The 12,729-nt window shown below is 37.7% G+C and overlaps 1 protein-coding gene across 6 annotated transcripts in view; it reads right to left on the reverse strand.

The window, feature by feature from the left end:
* GRHL1 (grainyhead like transcription factor 1) overlaps nucleotides 1-12,729 on the reverse strand; it is a 93,944-nt gene that overhangs the window by 10,031 nt on the left and 71,184 nt on the right. For 5 of the 6 annotated variants that reach the window (XM_069107760.1, XM_069107755.1, XM_069107759.1 and 2 more), the window contains 5 exons: nucleotides 11,787-11,874; nucleotides 8,307-8,446; nucleotides 7,767-7,804; nucleotides 3,113-3,204; nucleotides 200-285 (listed from right to left, as the gene is read on the reverse strand). In XM_069107760.1, coding sequence (XP_068963861.1) covers nucleotides 200-285; nucleotides 3,113-3,204; nucleotides 7,767-7,804; nucleotides 8,307-8,446; nucleotides 11,787-11,874 — 444 coding nt within the window. The remainder of the gene's footprint in view (nucleotides 1-199; nucleotides 286-3,112; nucleotides 3,205-7,766; nucleotides 7,805-8,306; nucleotides 8,447-11,786; nucleotides 11,875-12,729) is intronic. The other variant, XM_069107756.1, reaches the window with a different exon arrangement.

The following is a 12,729-nucleotide window of genomic DNA, read 5'->3' on the forward strand; positions in this document are numbered from 1 at the left end:
ACACACACACACACACACACACACACACACACACACACACACACACACACACACACACAGAGTAACAGAAGTTCAAGATTTCTTATACAATCCTCTTGTTATTTCTATATTGAAATGTTTATGTTTCTTGATTATTATTAAGCCCACAATAAAAAAGAAAATTTTAAAAAGAAATATTGTGTGGTACAGTATTGCTTACAGCTTCCATTAGGCCCTTCAAAGACGGAGTCTTGAGCATCAGTGCATCAAAAACTTCCTCTGACTCCTTTCGAACATAGAGCAGTACTAAAAGTCAACATAGAGAAGGCATGGAGAGAAAAGATGAATTTCACTCATGTCCCCCCAAAAATACATATAGATGAAAGTAAAAAAATGTCTACAGGCTAAAACTAAAACAAAACATATTCAGTACTATAGCCAACACACATTAACCTATGCAAAATATGCCTTAATTTACTAAATTTTCAACTTCTTTTTATTTTAACTTTTTAAACACTTGAGGAAAAAAATCCCCAACCACAGAACAGATATGGAATACCCTTGTTCCTAGGTCTTCAATATGGCAAATCAATCACTTGCTCATCAGATATTATATATATCAGGTGCTGTGCTAGGCACTGAGGGTGGAAAGAAAAAAAAAATTTTTTTTTTTGTTTTTTTGAGGGGCATTTGGGGTTGTGACTTGCCTAAGGTCACACGGATAGTTTTGTGTTAAGTGTCTGAGATCACATTGGAACTCAAGTCCTCCTGACTCCAGGCCAGTGCTCTATTCACTGTGCCACCTAGTCACCCCTTGGAAAACAAAATTGGTCCTTATCCTTAAATAACATATATTCTATAGGAAGAGAAAATATGTATACTTAAGTATATGCAAAAGAAATAAAAGGTAATTTTGGGAGAGAGACACTAAGCTACAGGGAGGGGGAGATTCAGGATTCATACTAAAGGGTAGGTATGCTTGAATTTTCAAAGAAATAGGGATTCTAAAATGTAGAGATCAGGAAAGAGTGAATTCTAGGTATGGAGGACAGCTTTGCAAAGGCACAGGGATGGGATTTAGTAGATTTAAATCTTACTGGAAGCATATCAGTGTGAGTCTTTCTGGAAAAGGGAAGAATAAAAGCCTGGCAATAAACTACATAAGAAACCTCAAAGCCATAGGTGGCTGCATATGGCCTCTAAGCTAAAAAATTGTAAGGGTTGCTTATAGTATCTTTTTCCATGTGCTTGATTGAATATGAATTTAGATTGATAAGTCTTTTTTTTCATTTGTTATAGAGTAGAGGTGGGAGGAACAAATATTTAGAAAGAAGTACAAACTGGCTAATGATATAAATTTAAAACCTTTTTTTCCCCCTCAAAACAACTCATGTATCAAATCCTGGCCTTTCCTTAACTATTCCTAGATCACTTTGTCTTGATTTCTCATTTGCTCCCATCCCATCTCTTTGTTATTATTATTTACTTATTTTTAATCATGTCTGACTCTTTGTGACCTCATTTGAGGTTTTCTTTGCAAAGATAATGGAGTGGTTTGTTATTTTCCTCTCTAGCTCATCTTACAGATGAGGAACTGAGGTAAACAGGGTTAAGTGACTTGCCCAAGGTCACACAGTAAGTGTCTGAGGCCAGAGTTAAACTTGGGAATATGAGTCATCCTGATTTCAGGACTAGTGCTCTACCCTCTGCACCACCTAGCAATGTCTATCTTCTACTTTACTTATCTATGTATGTGTCTCATTTCCTCCAACAGACCATAAGCCCCTTAAGAACAGGGCACTGTTCTTCATTTTTCTTTTTCTTTTGGTTTTTATCGCTTGTGTCATGTATGGTGCTTTATATAAAGAAAGCAACTAGTTAATTTTGTTGAATGAGTAAATCAAACATGTGGTTTGAATTTAAGATGACTAGACTAGTTGATTAATGTCTTAAAGTTCCTTTTAGCTCTATGAGTTTCCACAAGTTTCCATTTTCATATCTTACATCTATCATGTTCTCAAGTCTTTCAGTTTCTTCTTCTCTAATGTGTGTTGGCTGTGGTAGTGAATATATTCTGTTTTAGTTTTAGCTCATAAATTACTCTTCTCTATCTTCTAGTTTAGTGTTTTGCGCTAGAAGTCCATAGTAAGTTTTTTATATTTTTCACAGAAAGTATTTAAAAAAAGAGAAAAGCCTCACTATTTAAGGATTAAGAATATAAAGTATGCTCACACTCATAGATATCCTTGCCCATAATCTCACATAAAACCTCTGAGGGATGAGGAGAGAGGAGGAAGGAAGGGAGGAGCTAATAAAATGCAGGGAAACTTCTAATTTTAGTATTCCTTAATCTAAAAATGATAAAGCACTGAAATAAGTGTCCCAGCCCCTGTGATTATCCCCTGCTGGGATTACAGCTGTGGAACACCCAAACTGGTTCCATTGCATTTGCACTGTCAGGTGAATCTGAAGCAAGAATTTAATTACTCTGCTTTATTGGCTAATCTCAATATCAACATTTCAATTGAATGTCTTAGTACTGAATGACTGATTACATAACATTCTTCTCTGCAGGGCTTTAACTTATCTAATATTCAATAAAAATGATGCCCATTCTCATGACTTTGTCCACATAGTCAATGATTTTTTTCTTGGAGCTCTCACTCACAATCCTATTTTGTGCAGACATCCGGCTTGTTAAGCCTATGCCTTACCATAAAATGTTCATATTTAAGTACCAATGGAACTTTAGAGAAAAAAGCAAGGTCATGACTTAATGTCTGCCTCCAGGGAGACCTCACTTCTTCCAAGCAATAAATCATGGCTGAACTACAAGATATTTTGGCTAAAGAATCAAGAGAACAGCTTCAGGTTCAAGGAAGTGGGGTAAGTTTTCCTGTCATGCCTGTGGCATGTAACTTACTTTATTAGTATAATTGAAACATTAATGAATCTTCAAATCACATGCCAGCTGTAAAAAACACTTTGCAAAGCTTAAAGTACCATATAATTTCAAGCTACCATTCTCATCAGAGAATGACAAAGGTACTCTATAACATTAACTTATATGTCAGTTGGCTAAATCTCTCTTCTGACACAAAATATCCTCCACAGATGGCTGGTGAAAACAAACCTCTCTTAGGTTCCTCTATCCTGGTCAGTTTAGCAGGAGGTGTAGTAGTAAAGTCATCTTCAGTTCCATATGGTCCCCTTTTCATGTTAGACCTGAAATTAACCCAAACTATTTTGTCAGTGCCCTTATCAATAAAACAAATATAAATAACAATAATTTACTGAGTGCTTTGCATGTGCAAAACACCTAAAAAGTAACAAGAAATTTGGTTCTTGCATTTAAGGAACTTAACATCTAGTTAGGAAAACAAGCTTTACATACATAAAAAAACCCCCGATATCAGAGAATAAATGATTAATGCCAAACGAGTTACATAAATCTTAACACAATTATAGAAATTTAGGACTGGAAGAAATTGTGAAGCCTCTTATAGCTCTAACTCAGATGAATCTAGTCTAACCTTTCAATTTACAGATGAGAAAACTGAGGCCAGAGAATCCAAATTCACCCAATTGTTGAGTGGAAGCACTGAGGCTAGGTCCCAAATATCCTGATAGTGAGTCCAGTGCTTTTGATTGCCACAAAACACTGACTCCCTTAAAAGGGAAAGACCACTTCTCTGGAGAGTGGTCAGTGGGATTTCTCAGAAAAGGTAGGATTTCAGTTGGCCCTTGAAGGATGGACATTTGCCTATGAGGAAAGACATTCTAGGAAGGGGAAAGGCACAAAGAAGGGCCATTAGAGCAGGTGCTTTGGCAGAAGAGAGTGGCTCCACAGAGGACTAACAACAGATCCTTGTCTATATAGTACAATGGAAAGAGTACTGGGTTTGGAATCAGAGGAATTGGATTCAGAGACTAGCTTTACATGTACTACCGCCTGTGTGACCTTAGACAGGTCCCTTACCTTCTCTGGGGCTCAATTTCTTCAACTATAAAATGAGAGGGGTGGACTGGATAAGCTCCTCTAAGGTGTCTTCCATCTCTAAATCTATGATTCTGTGAGTGTAAGGCTAGAAATGTAGGTAGAGGCCAGATTATAAGGAGCCTTGAATGACAGATTTAAGAAATTTGACCTTTATCCTAATGGAGAGTCATTGAAGGTTTTTGAAAGACAGTAGTCAGCAGGGTATCCCAGGCAAGGAGACCAATTGGGGTGCTATTAGGTGAGGTGCTAAGGCCTAAACTAAGATGGTAGCAAAAGGAAAGGAAGGGAGGGGAGGAGCATCGTGAAGGCAGAATTGCTAAAATACGATGGATGATTCGGTATAGGTAGCAAGAAGGAAGTAGTCAAAGATGACTAAAGTTTTGAGTTTGGGAAATAGACAATAGCTCTGCCACTTAATAACCATTTGACTTTGGGTGAAAGAGTGTGGGTCTAGATGAAACACACTTCCCTTCTCACCACAGTCCGGGAGGCACGTGACTACAAGAGCAAAAAGCATATGTCATGGGGGCAGCCATGTTGTTTGCCAGCCAGTTGTGCTTAGGTGTTTTTCTTTCTTAAAAGAGAGAGTTCAATGCAGGGGTTAAGAATGGTAATCAGAAGATGATGGCTCTATAAAGAGTGAAAGGCATCAATAAAACTTTTTAAGAAGAAAAGAAAGGGCAATGAATCTAGAATCACAAAAAAATAATGGGTTCAAATCATGGTTCTACAAATTTATTACCTGTGAGACCACAGGCAAGTTGCTTCATCTCCCTTAGACTCAGTTTTACCATATGTAAAATGAGGTGGTTTGACTAGATTATTTCTAAGGTCCCTTCCAGCATTAAATCTAGGATGCACTGAAATCACATAACCACTCTGGACTTCAATTTCCTCAACAGTAAAGCGAGGGGATTACTCTAAATTATGTCTGCCTCTTTCAGCTCTAACATTCTATGGGTCTATGATGCCATTCAGAGAAACTGAGCAATCAGGTGCTAGTTTGGGGTAGAAGATAAAAGTTTCATTTTAAGCAAGTGTTTGAAGTGACAGCATGACATCAGGCTAAATTCTTTATGAGAAAGGATCACATTTTATGTATTTTTTTATTTCCCACAGTACTGAGAAGAGTGTTTGGCATATGATAAGCACACAAAAAATAGGATTACTAATTTTGAGTAAGATGGCATACTAGCTATTATCTGGCACAACCCCCTCATTTACAGATGAGGAAACTAAGACCCAGGAACAGAATATGATTTGCCCGTAGTCAAACATTATTTGATGAATGAATGAAAATATTAGTGAGATTACTAAAAACTTTTTGTGCATTTGTATAATAATCTGTGCTATATTCTTTCATTCCCCCCTATAACTATTTAAATGTTATAATTGTGTGTATTGTGTGTCTGTTTTTGTAAACAGAGCTGCTCTAAAGGGCATTATAACTGGGCTCACTGAGTTGCTATAGTGTTAAGGGAATTTGAAGATCTTCCTTGCCCATTAATAGGTACATAGAGCCCTGGCGCAGAGCTAATTAGGCTCTGGGCTATGGGGAGTTTCCAATTAAGTGCTAAGGCATGAGGATTTTATAACTCCTCTGCACTCAGCTAATCAGATGCCAAGTCTTTGTTATATATTCTGGAAGGTTGGTATTCTGCTTTGTGGGTTCGCTCATGAGAAAGATCTTTTGATTTTCTGGTTGAGACTCTGAGTAGTCATATATTCAGGATCCTCCCTCCCCTGACTGGTGTAATGGCAAGCACAGAAGTAGTTCACACCTTGTTTCAGCTATTGAATTAATATCTTGTTTCAGTTTCAGTTTCTTTTGAGCCTTATATCAAGTCTGTTAAGAAATAGAACCCAACAACTTGTGAACCCTAGAACTTATGAACTGCAACAGGAAGGGGAGGAGCTAATGATCACATATAACAAGAATTTCCAGGCTAGAGACAGCAGAACTAAAAAGAGGACTCTTGTGGGGCAGAGTCACAAAGGAGAAAACTTGTGATATTCCGGCACTGTTTGTCTGCTCTATGTTGATGTTTGTTTGTGATACTTTGTACAGAAGCCCTGGGACCTTACTGGAAGCCCCGAAAGAGGATTTTCTGGTTGTATGTTTACAGAAGTCCTGGAAGAGGGTTTTAGAGGCCCTGGGATTTTACTGATGATTTGTGCTGACCTCTTGGATTTTGTTTGTGGGTCTGTGTTGATTTCTATGTTGATGATTTGTGTTGAGTTCTCAGACCTTGTTGGTGTGTCTGGCCGAGAGTGAATTGATGATGGTGCTGGTAATGTGTACATTGTGGCTCTGTTAAACTTTATCTTCCCAGAAATAGGAACTGTGAAGGACTTGAGGTAGACTGGACACTGTGACTTCAATATAGAATGGAAACTGCACGAAGAACTGGACAAGGAGCTGGGAGGTGCCTGCCTTTGAACCCAGGTGACAGTTGGAGCTGGGACCATGGAAGAGGAACCATGGAAGCTGAGAGCAAGCCTTGAGTCAAGCTGAAAGAAGACTTTACTTGGATACTGTGTATTGACTGAGAAGATTATGATTTACTGTGACCTAGGGGTGGAGAACTTTGACTTTTGTACTTTGTGATTGAATGATCGAGTTACTAAATGATTGTACTTTGTTGAAAACTATGTGACCACTTTGTTGAAAACTATGTGGCCATTTTAGTGATAAGTTGTTTAGTTGTGACATGGTGAATGCTGTATTTTGATTTTCTGTGATAAGTTGTAGCATTGTGAATGCTATACCTTGATTTTCTGTGAATGTTTTGCTCTGATTTGTTATTGAATAAAGAGAGTTCGCTATACTATGTAATCAGAACCTTGAAAGCTGTTCACAGCAGCAGTCCTCTGGAAAGCTTCTCATCCTTGGCTTTACAACTGGTCAGATGTCTATACTCTCTCAATCCAGTAAAGTATGTAAAGAGTATAGCAATATTGCTATGTTTAGACAGCTGGAACTGGACAGTTGGTCTTTATGCTAATTTCTCTGCCTGAATTTTCTGTTTGTATTTTTTCCATGTTCAGGGTGCTGACCTTTCCCCTGAACTAGTGAATGTAATTAAAGTAATATTATTGATCCCTTAAAAGTTACTTTCCTTTAGGAAAAGCAGATCAAAGAATATGATAGCAGGCCATCCTGAGTGTACCAGGGTGTTTGCTACTACAGTTGGGTGGCAGGGAGCAGATGCACTGGAAAAAAATTAAGCCCAAGTTCAGAGGTAGAAGGGACAATTCCCAACTGTTTGAGACCATTGGCTCCAAAGAACCAGAAATTATCAATCATTTAGCAATATAAGTGGTGATGTCAGAAGTTTCTGGTTTCTCAGTTTTTCTTACAGATTCACCATTTCAGTAATGGAGAGTACTTGGGATACCTGTGGTATAAAATTCTGGCTAAAAAGAACTCCTTTCTATCACATCTGGCAAAAGCCAAATGCAGCCTGAGACCAGAAGCTTATTTGCTGATGATTAGATGGTTAGTAATAAGAAACTTCTGCCACACTAAAAGAGAAATGCTGTCATCTTGGATATCTGTACTGCTGTTAATTCTAAAGGTGGTCTGAACTCCAAAAGGTAAGATAAAACTGGCAGAGTAAGTAGAAAGAGCATTGCATCTGGAGTCAAAAGATTTTAGTAAATCACTTCCTTTTTCTAGGACTCAGTTTTCTCATCTATAAAATGAGGAGACTGAACTAAATAATTTCAATGATACTTTCTAGCTCTAAAGCATATAATCTTAATAATACTGAAAAACAAAGCTTACCCTTCACCTTCCAACTCCTCAGAGGCAATAGGAAGAACCTTTAGAAAATACAAAATAGGTTGTCTTAAAATACACTCAAAAATATGCATTTAAATGGTGTTTTATTAAGCTAAAATGTAAATAGCTTTGAATTTCTGACCAAATGGAACCAAATTTCATTCAGTGAACTCTCCCAAAACCACGTGCACTTCTGTGGACCTCTTTTTCTATCTGTTTAATTTGAAGCCCAATGTGATGATATATGAGCTTTTAAAATAAGCTAGACACAAAACAAAAATCCAAATTTACACACTAAAGCAACAAAATTAAGTGAAATACATTCTGGATTTCTAAGATACATTAGTATCTTTGAAGGTGTCACGTTATTTCCACTTAATATTCTGAAGGGCTAACTCTTAAAAGACAGTCAAATTCCTCTTAGTCTGAGCCTCTGCTTAATATGAACGTACTGGACTAGAACATGCCTACCTACAATGACACTGAAAGTACAAATAACAGAACCAAACACCATCCTAAGCCCCTAGGAGATTGGTCACCTACGTGAGCCCCACGCTGAAGGTTGGCAAAGTGCACATCAGGGATAAAAAGAACGGGCTGAGTGTCAAGATCAATAAAGGGCTTGAAAACTGTGATGTCCATTCTTTTGTGGGACGGAAGCAGGGGCACTTTAACATCAAGACCTGAAAGAGAATAGGGGGAAGAGACAAATTTTAATATAAAATTAGTACCAGGATATACAGTGCATAATATCCTATGTCGCTTATAAGAAAAATGAGGTTGCCCTGAAGTCAGGAAGACCCGAGTTCAAATATGGCCTGAAACACTTAAAACTTACGAGCCATGTGACCTTGGGCAAGTCACTTAATCCCCATTGCCCTGCCCTCCCCCGTCCAAAAGGCAAAAAAAAAAAAAAGAGGTATAGTTATAGGGCTTTTCATATTTAACTTGTGGCATAAATTTCAATTTTGAGGACTAAGACAAATTGTTTTGTATATAAGGGAATGTGCTGTATCCAAAATCTAAACCAAAATTGTAACTTTTATCAAAGTTAAGAGAAAAAAATAATAGTAGAAACAACAAAAGAGAACACAGACCAAGCATACTTAGTTTTAGTCTGAAAGATATCAGTTAAAAATTGTTACAAATATCAGAAAATAAGACAGAAAAAGTCTTTAACTTCAACTGTCCTACCATTAGTGTATGGCCCTTCACCTACAAAATGTACCAAATGCCAGAGAACAAACAAGTTTTTCTTCCTGCTCCAAAACGTCAAATATAGACTAACCATCTCTACAATCCTAGCCACACACACAGCTGTCCTCCAAAGTGGTATCAGGAACCTCTACTGAGGGGCTGCGATAAGAAAAGCTTGACTAATGTGTTGATTGGCAAATGTTTGTTGATTCAGGTGCCTGTTCAAAATAAAAATGCTTAGAAGCACACATACTAGCATGGAAAAGAACAATGAGGAAGTAGCAATGATTCTTTCTCCTTCCCACAGGTAGATAAAAAGTTGTGTGAAAATGAAAACTAGTTTTATAAAACAAATAGAAGAGAAAGCTTGATCTATCCCACTGTCCATAGAGGCTCTTCCAAACCTTTGCATCCCTCTTCAAACCTCTCATGGCTCCCCTCCCCACATCTTTTCAGCTGAGAATCTTGCTTCATATTTTACTGAAAAAACTGAGGATGTTCACCTAGAGCTCCTTCCTCTCCTCTCTTCCTCATCTCATGTCACTCAGATGTCTTCTGTCACTATCTCTTTCACCTTTGTCTCACAGAAAAAAGGTGGCCCTATTTCTGGTACAAGCTATCCATTCCATCCTGTCTCCTCCAACCAATTGCCACCTCTGTTATCCTCTCTCTTTTCAATTCTTCCCTGTCCACTATATCATGTCTTCTCCATTCTCAAAAACCCTCACCTTGATACTTCCATCCCTGCTATCAAATGTCAATATCTCTTCTGCCTTTTGTAGATAAACAACCTCAGTAGTCCCTCTACCTCTCTCTTCTCACTCTCTCCTTAACTCTACAGTCTGGCTTCTGACCCCATCATTTAGCCAAAACTTCTCTCCAAGTTACTAAAGATGTCTTAACTGTCAAATCCAATAGGGTTTTCTCAATCTTCATCCTTCTTGACCTCTCTGCAGCCTTTGACATTTGGATCAAACTCTTCTCATCTCTAAATTTTCAGAACACCATTCTCCCCTGGTTCTCCTCCCTATCCTTCACCATCGCTTAGTTGGATCTTCATTCAGTTCACACCTGCTAACCATGGCTCTCCTACAGAGCACTGTCCTGGGCCCTCTTCTCTTCTCCTACTAAATTACTTCACTTGGTGAATCAGCTCCCATGGATTCAATTATCATCCCTATACTGATAATTCTCAAATTTATTTATTCCCCCCAACCTCTTTGCTGACCTCCAATTTCACATCTCCAACTGCTTATAAGACATTTTAATCTGGATGTCCTGTAGACACCTTAAGTTCAACACATCCAAAACTGAACTCCATCTTTCCCCCAAAACCTTCCCCTCTTATAAAAATCCCTATTACTACCGAAGGTACCACCTTCCTCCCAGTCTCTCAGGCCCATAACTCAGGTGTCATCCTCAATTCCTCATTCTTTCTCAACCCCTATACCTGATCTATTGCCAAGGCCTGTTGGTTACACCATTGCAACATCTCTCAAATATGTTCCCTTCTCTTCTTTGATACCATCCTTGTATAGAGTCTCATCTCCTTACCTCCTACTATAATAGCCTACTGTTTGTTCTGCTTGCTGCAAGTCTCTCCCCACTCAAGTCCATCCTCCATTCAGGTGCCAAAGTGATTTTTGTAAAGTACAGGTCCAACTATGTCACATACATGTGTGCACGCACAGGTACACACACACACACACACACACACACACACACACACACACACACCCCTCCAGTGGCTCCCTATCACCTCCAGGATAAGATATAAAATCTTTTTTGGCATTCGAGGCCCCACTTTCTAGTCTTCTTACACTCAATACCAGCCCTTCCCCACCATGTACTATTTGATCCAGTGACACTGATCTCACTGATGTTCTCCAAACAAGATATTTCATCTCTTGGCTCCAGATATTTTCTCTGGCTATCCCCCATGCCTAGGATGCTTTTCCTCCTCATCTCTGCCTACTGGCCTTCTTCAAGTCCCAGTTACATTCCATCTTCTATAGGAAGCCTCTCCCAGTCTTCTTATTTCCAGTGCCTTCCCTGTGCTGATTATTTCCTATATAACTTGCTCATACATACCTGTTGTCATGTTGTCTCCCCATCAGATTGTGAGCTCTTCAAAGGCAGGGACTGTCTTTTGCCTTTAATTTTATCTCTAATACTCAACTTAAAATAGTGCTTAGTACATAGTAGACACTCAATAAATGTTTATTTACTGATTGACTAGTAAAAAGAACATTGGTCTTGAAGTCAGGATACCTAAGCTTGAGCCTTGACACTAGCTTTGTGACCCTGGGCAAGTCACCTAAGCTCTTTGGGCTTCAACTGTTTCATTTTGGAAATGGGATAATAGCACATGCATCATATCTACTAAAAGCATTATTGTGAGAAAAGTGTTTTGTGAAACATTAAAATGCTACATAAAGGTGAACTAATACTATTGTTATGATCATTATTATTACTCATGAAATGCCCAAGCAGAACAACTGTGGAACCTACAGGTGTCAGCACATTAAAATTTCCATTAAGAGTTAAGAAATTTTCAAAAGTCATTAGTTAAGAAATAATAAAAGTATGTCCATATACTGGAAAATATTATATACATTCATACACATATACGTATGTATGTATCATTTCTGTGGTTCCCAATCAAATTGCTAATGTGTGTGCCTCAGTTTCCTCATCTGGAAAAAGAAGCATTTTACACATCACCCACAGTTGTGTTGTCATTTGTTTTTAAGGGCTGATAACTGTAGCCACTGTTCTGCATGGGAAATGAAGTTTTAAACTCTTAGTGGAAACGTTTCTACTTACAGGCATTCAACTGGGAGCTGGGGTCAGTACACTTGCCTTTTCTTTTGCTTTGTTTTCGTTCTTCATCCCTGATCTTCCGTTCAGCTCCCTATCAGAGAAGATAAAAAGTGTTACTGTCTCTCTAGTCCTCTCAAAAAAAAAAAAGTAATTTTACAGAGGAGGAAAAGGAAGTAGCAGAAAGAGTAATTTGTCCAAGGTAACACACCAAGTTAGCATAAGAGCTACTAGCTTAGTGGGCACCTATACTATACAAAAACATAAGAGGCATATAGATAGATTGTATATATGTATGTATGCATGTATGTATGTATGTATATACACATATATACAATCCTCTTCTCCTCCAAAATTTTTCTTTATAATAAATCTGGTCTAAAATTAATATGTTCTTCATGATACTTAAGAAAAAACTGTGCTTGGCCCTTGAGATTTACTTTTTAAATCACTTTATTTTTAACTTCCATTTTTGGTGTTTTTACATCACCAAAAATCCCATATAACAAACACTATTTTTAAAAGAAAAAGAGACAAAATATTTAAATCAATTAACACACTGAAAAGATATGAAAACATAAGCAATTTAAAGGGAACCAAGTTTCCTTTTTCAAAAAGCATCCTGGGAATTTCAAATTGATATCTTCTTTTTGTCTAGATAAATATTCCAGAAGTAATGAGGTTCATTAAAAACTGAACTGACAATCGCTCTCAACTTAAAAAAAAAAATAGTCTGTGGTTTCCTACTTGGCCATTAGATGCCCCATTAGCAAATTTGTTAAATGTTTTAAATTGGATTAAGGGTAGTGAAAATTCAAATGTAGGTAAATCTGTATTTGATATTTGGAGTTCTGGGACAAACATCTTGTGAAATGGAAAAATGATAAGGGCTTTCTACAAATATGATAAAATGGAAAGAAACCACTAGAAAAGATTTCTCAAAATAAAA

This window comes from Petaurus breviceps, unplaced genomic scaffold (genome assembly GCF_028583685.1).
Source record: "Petaurus breviceps papuanus isolate PSGF00001 unplaced genomic scaffold, PetGlider_PUasm1.0 90255, whole genome shotgun sequence".
Classification (NCBI taxonomy): domain Eukaryota; kingdom Metazoa; phylum Chordata; class Mammalia; order Diprotodontia; family Petauridae; genus Petaurus; species Petaurus breviceps.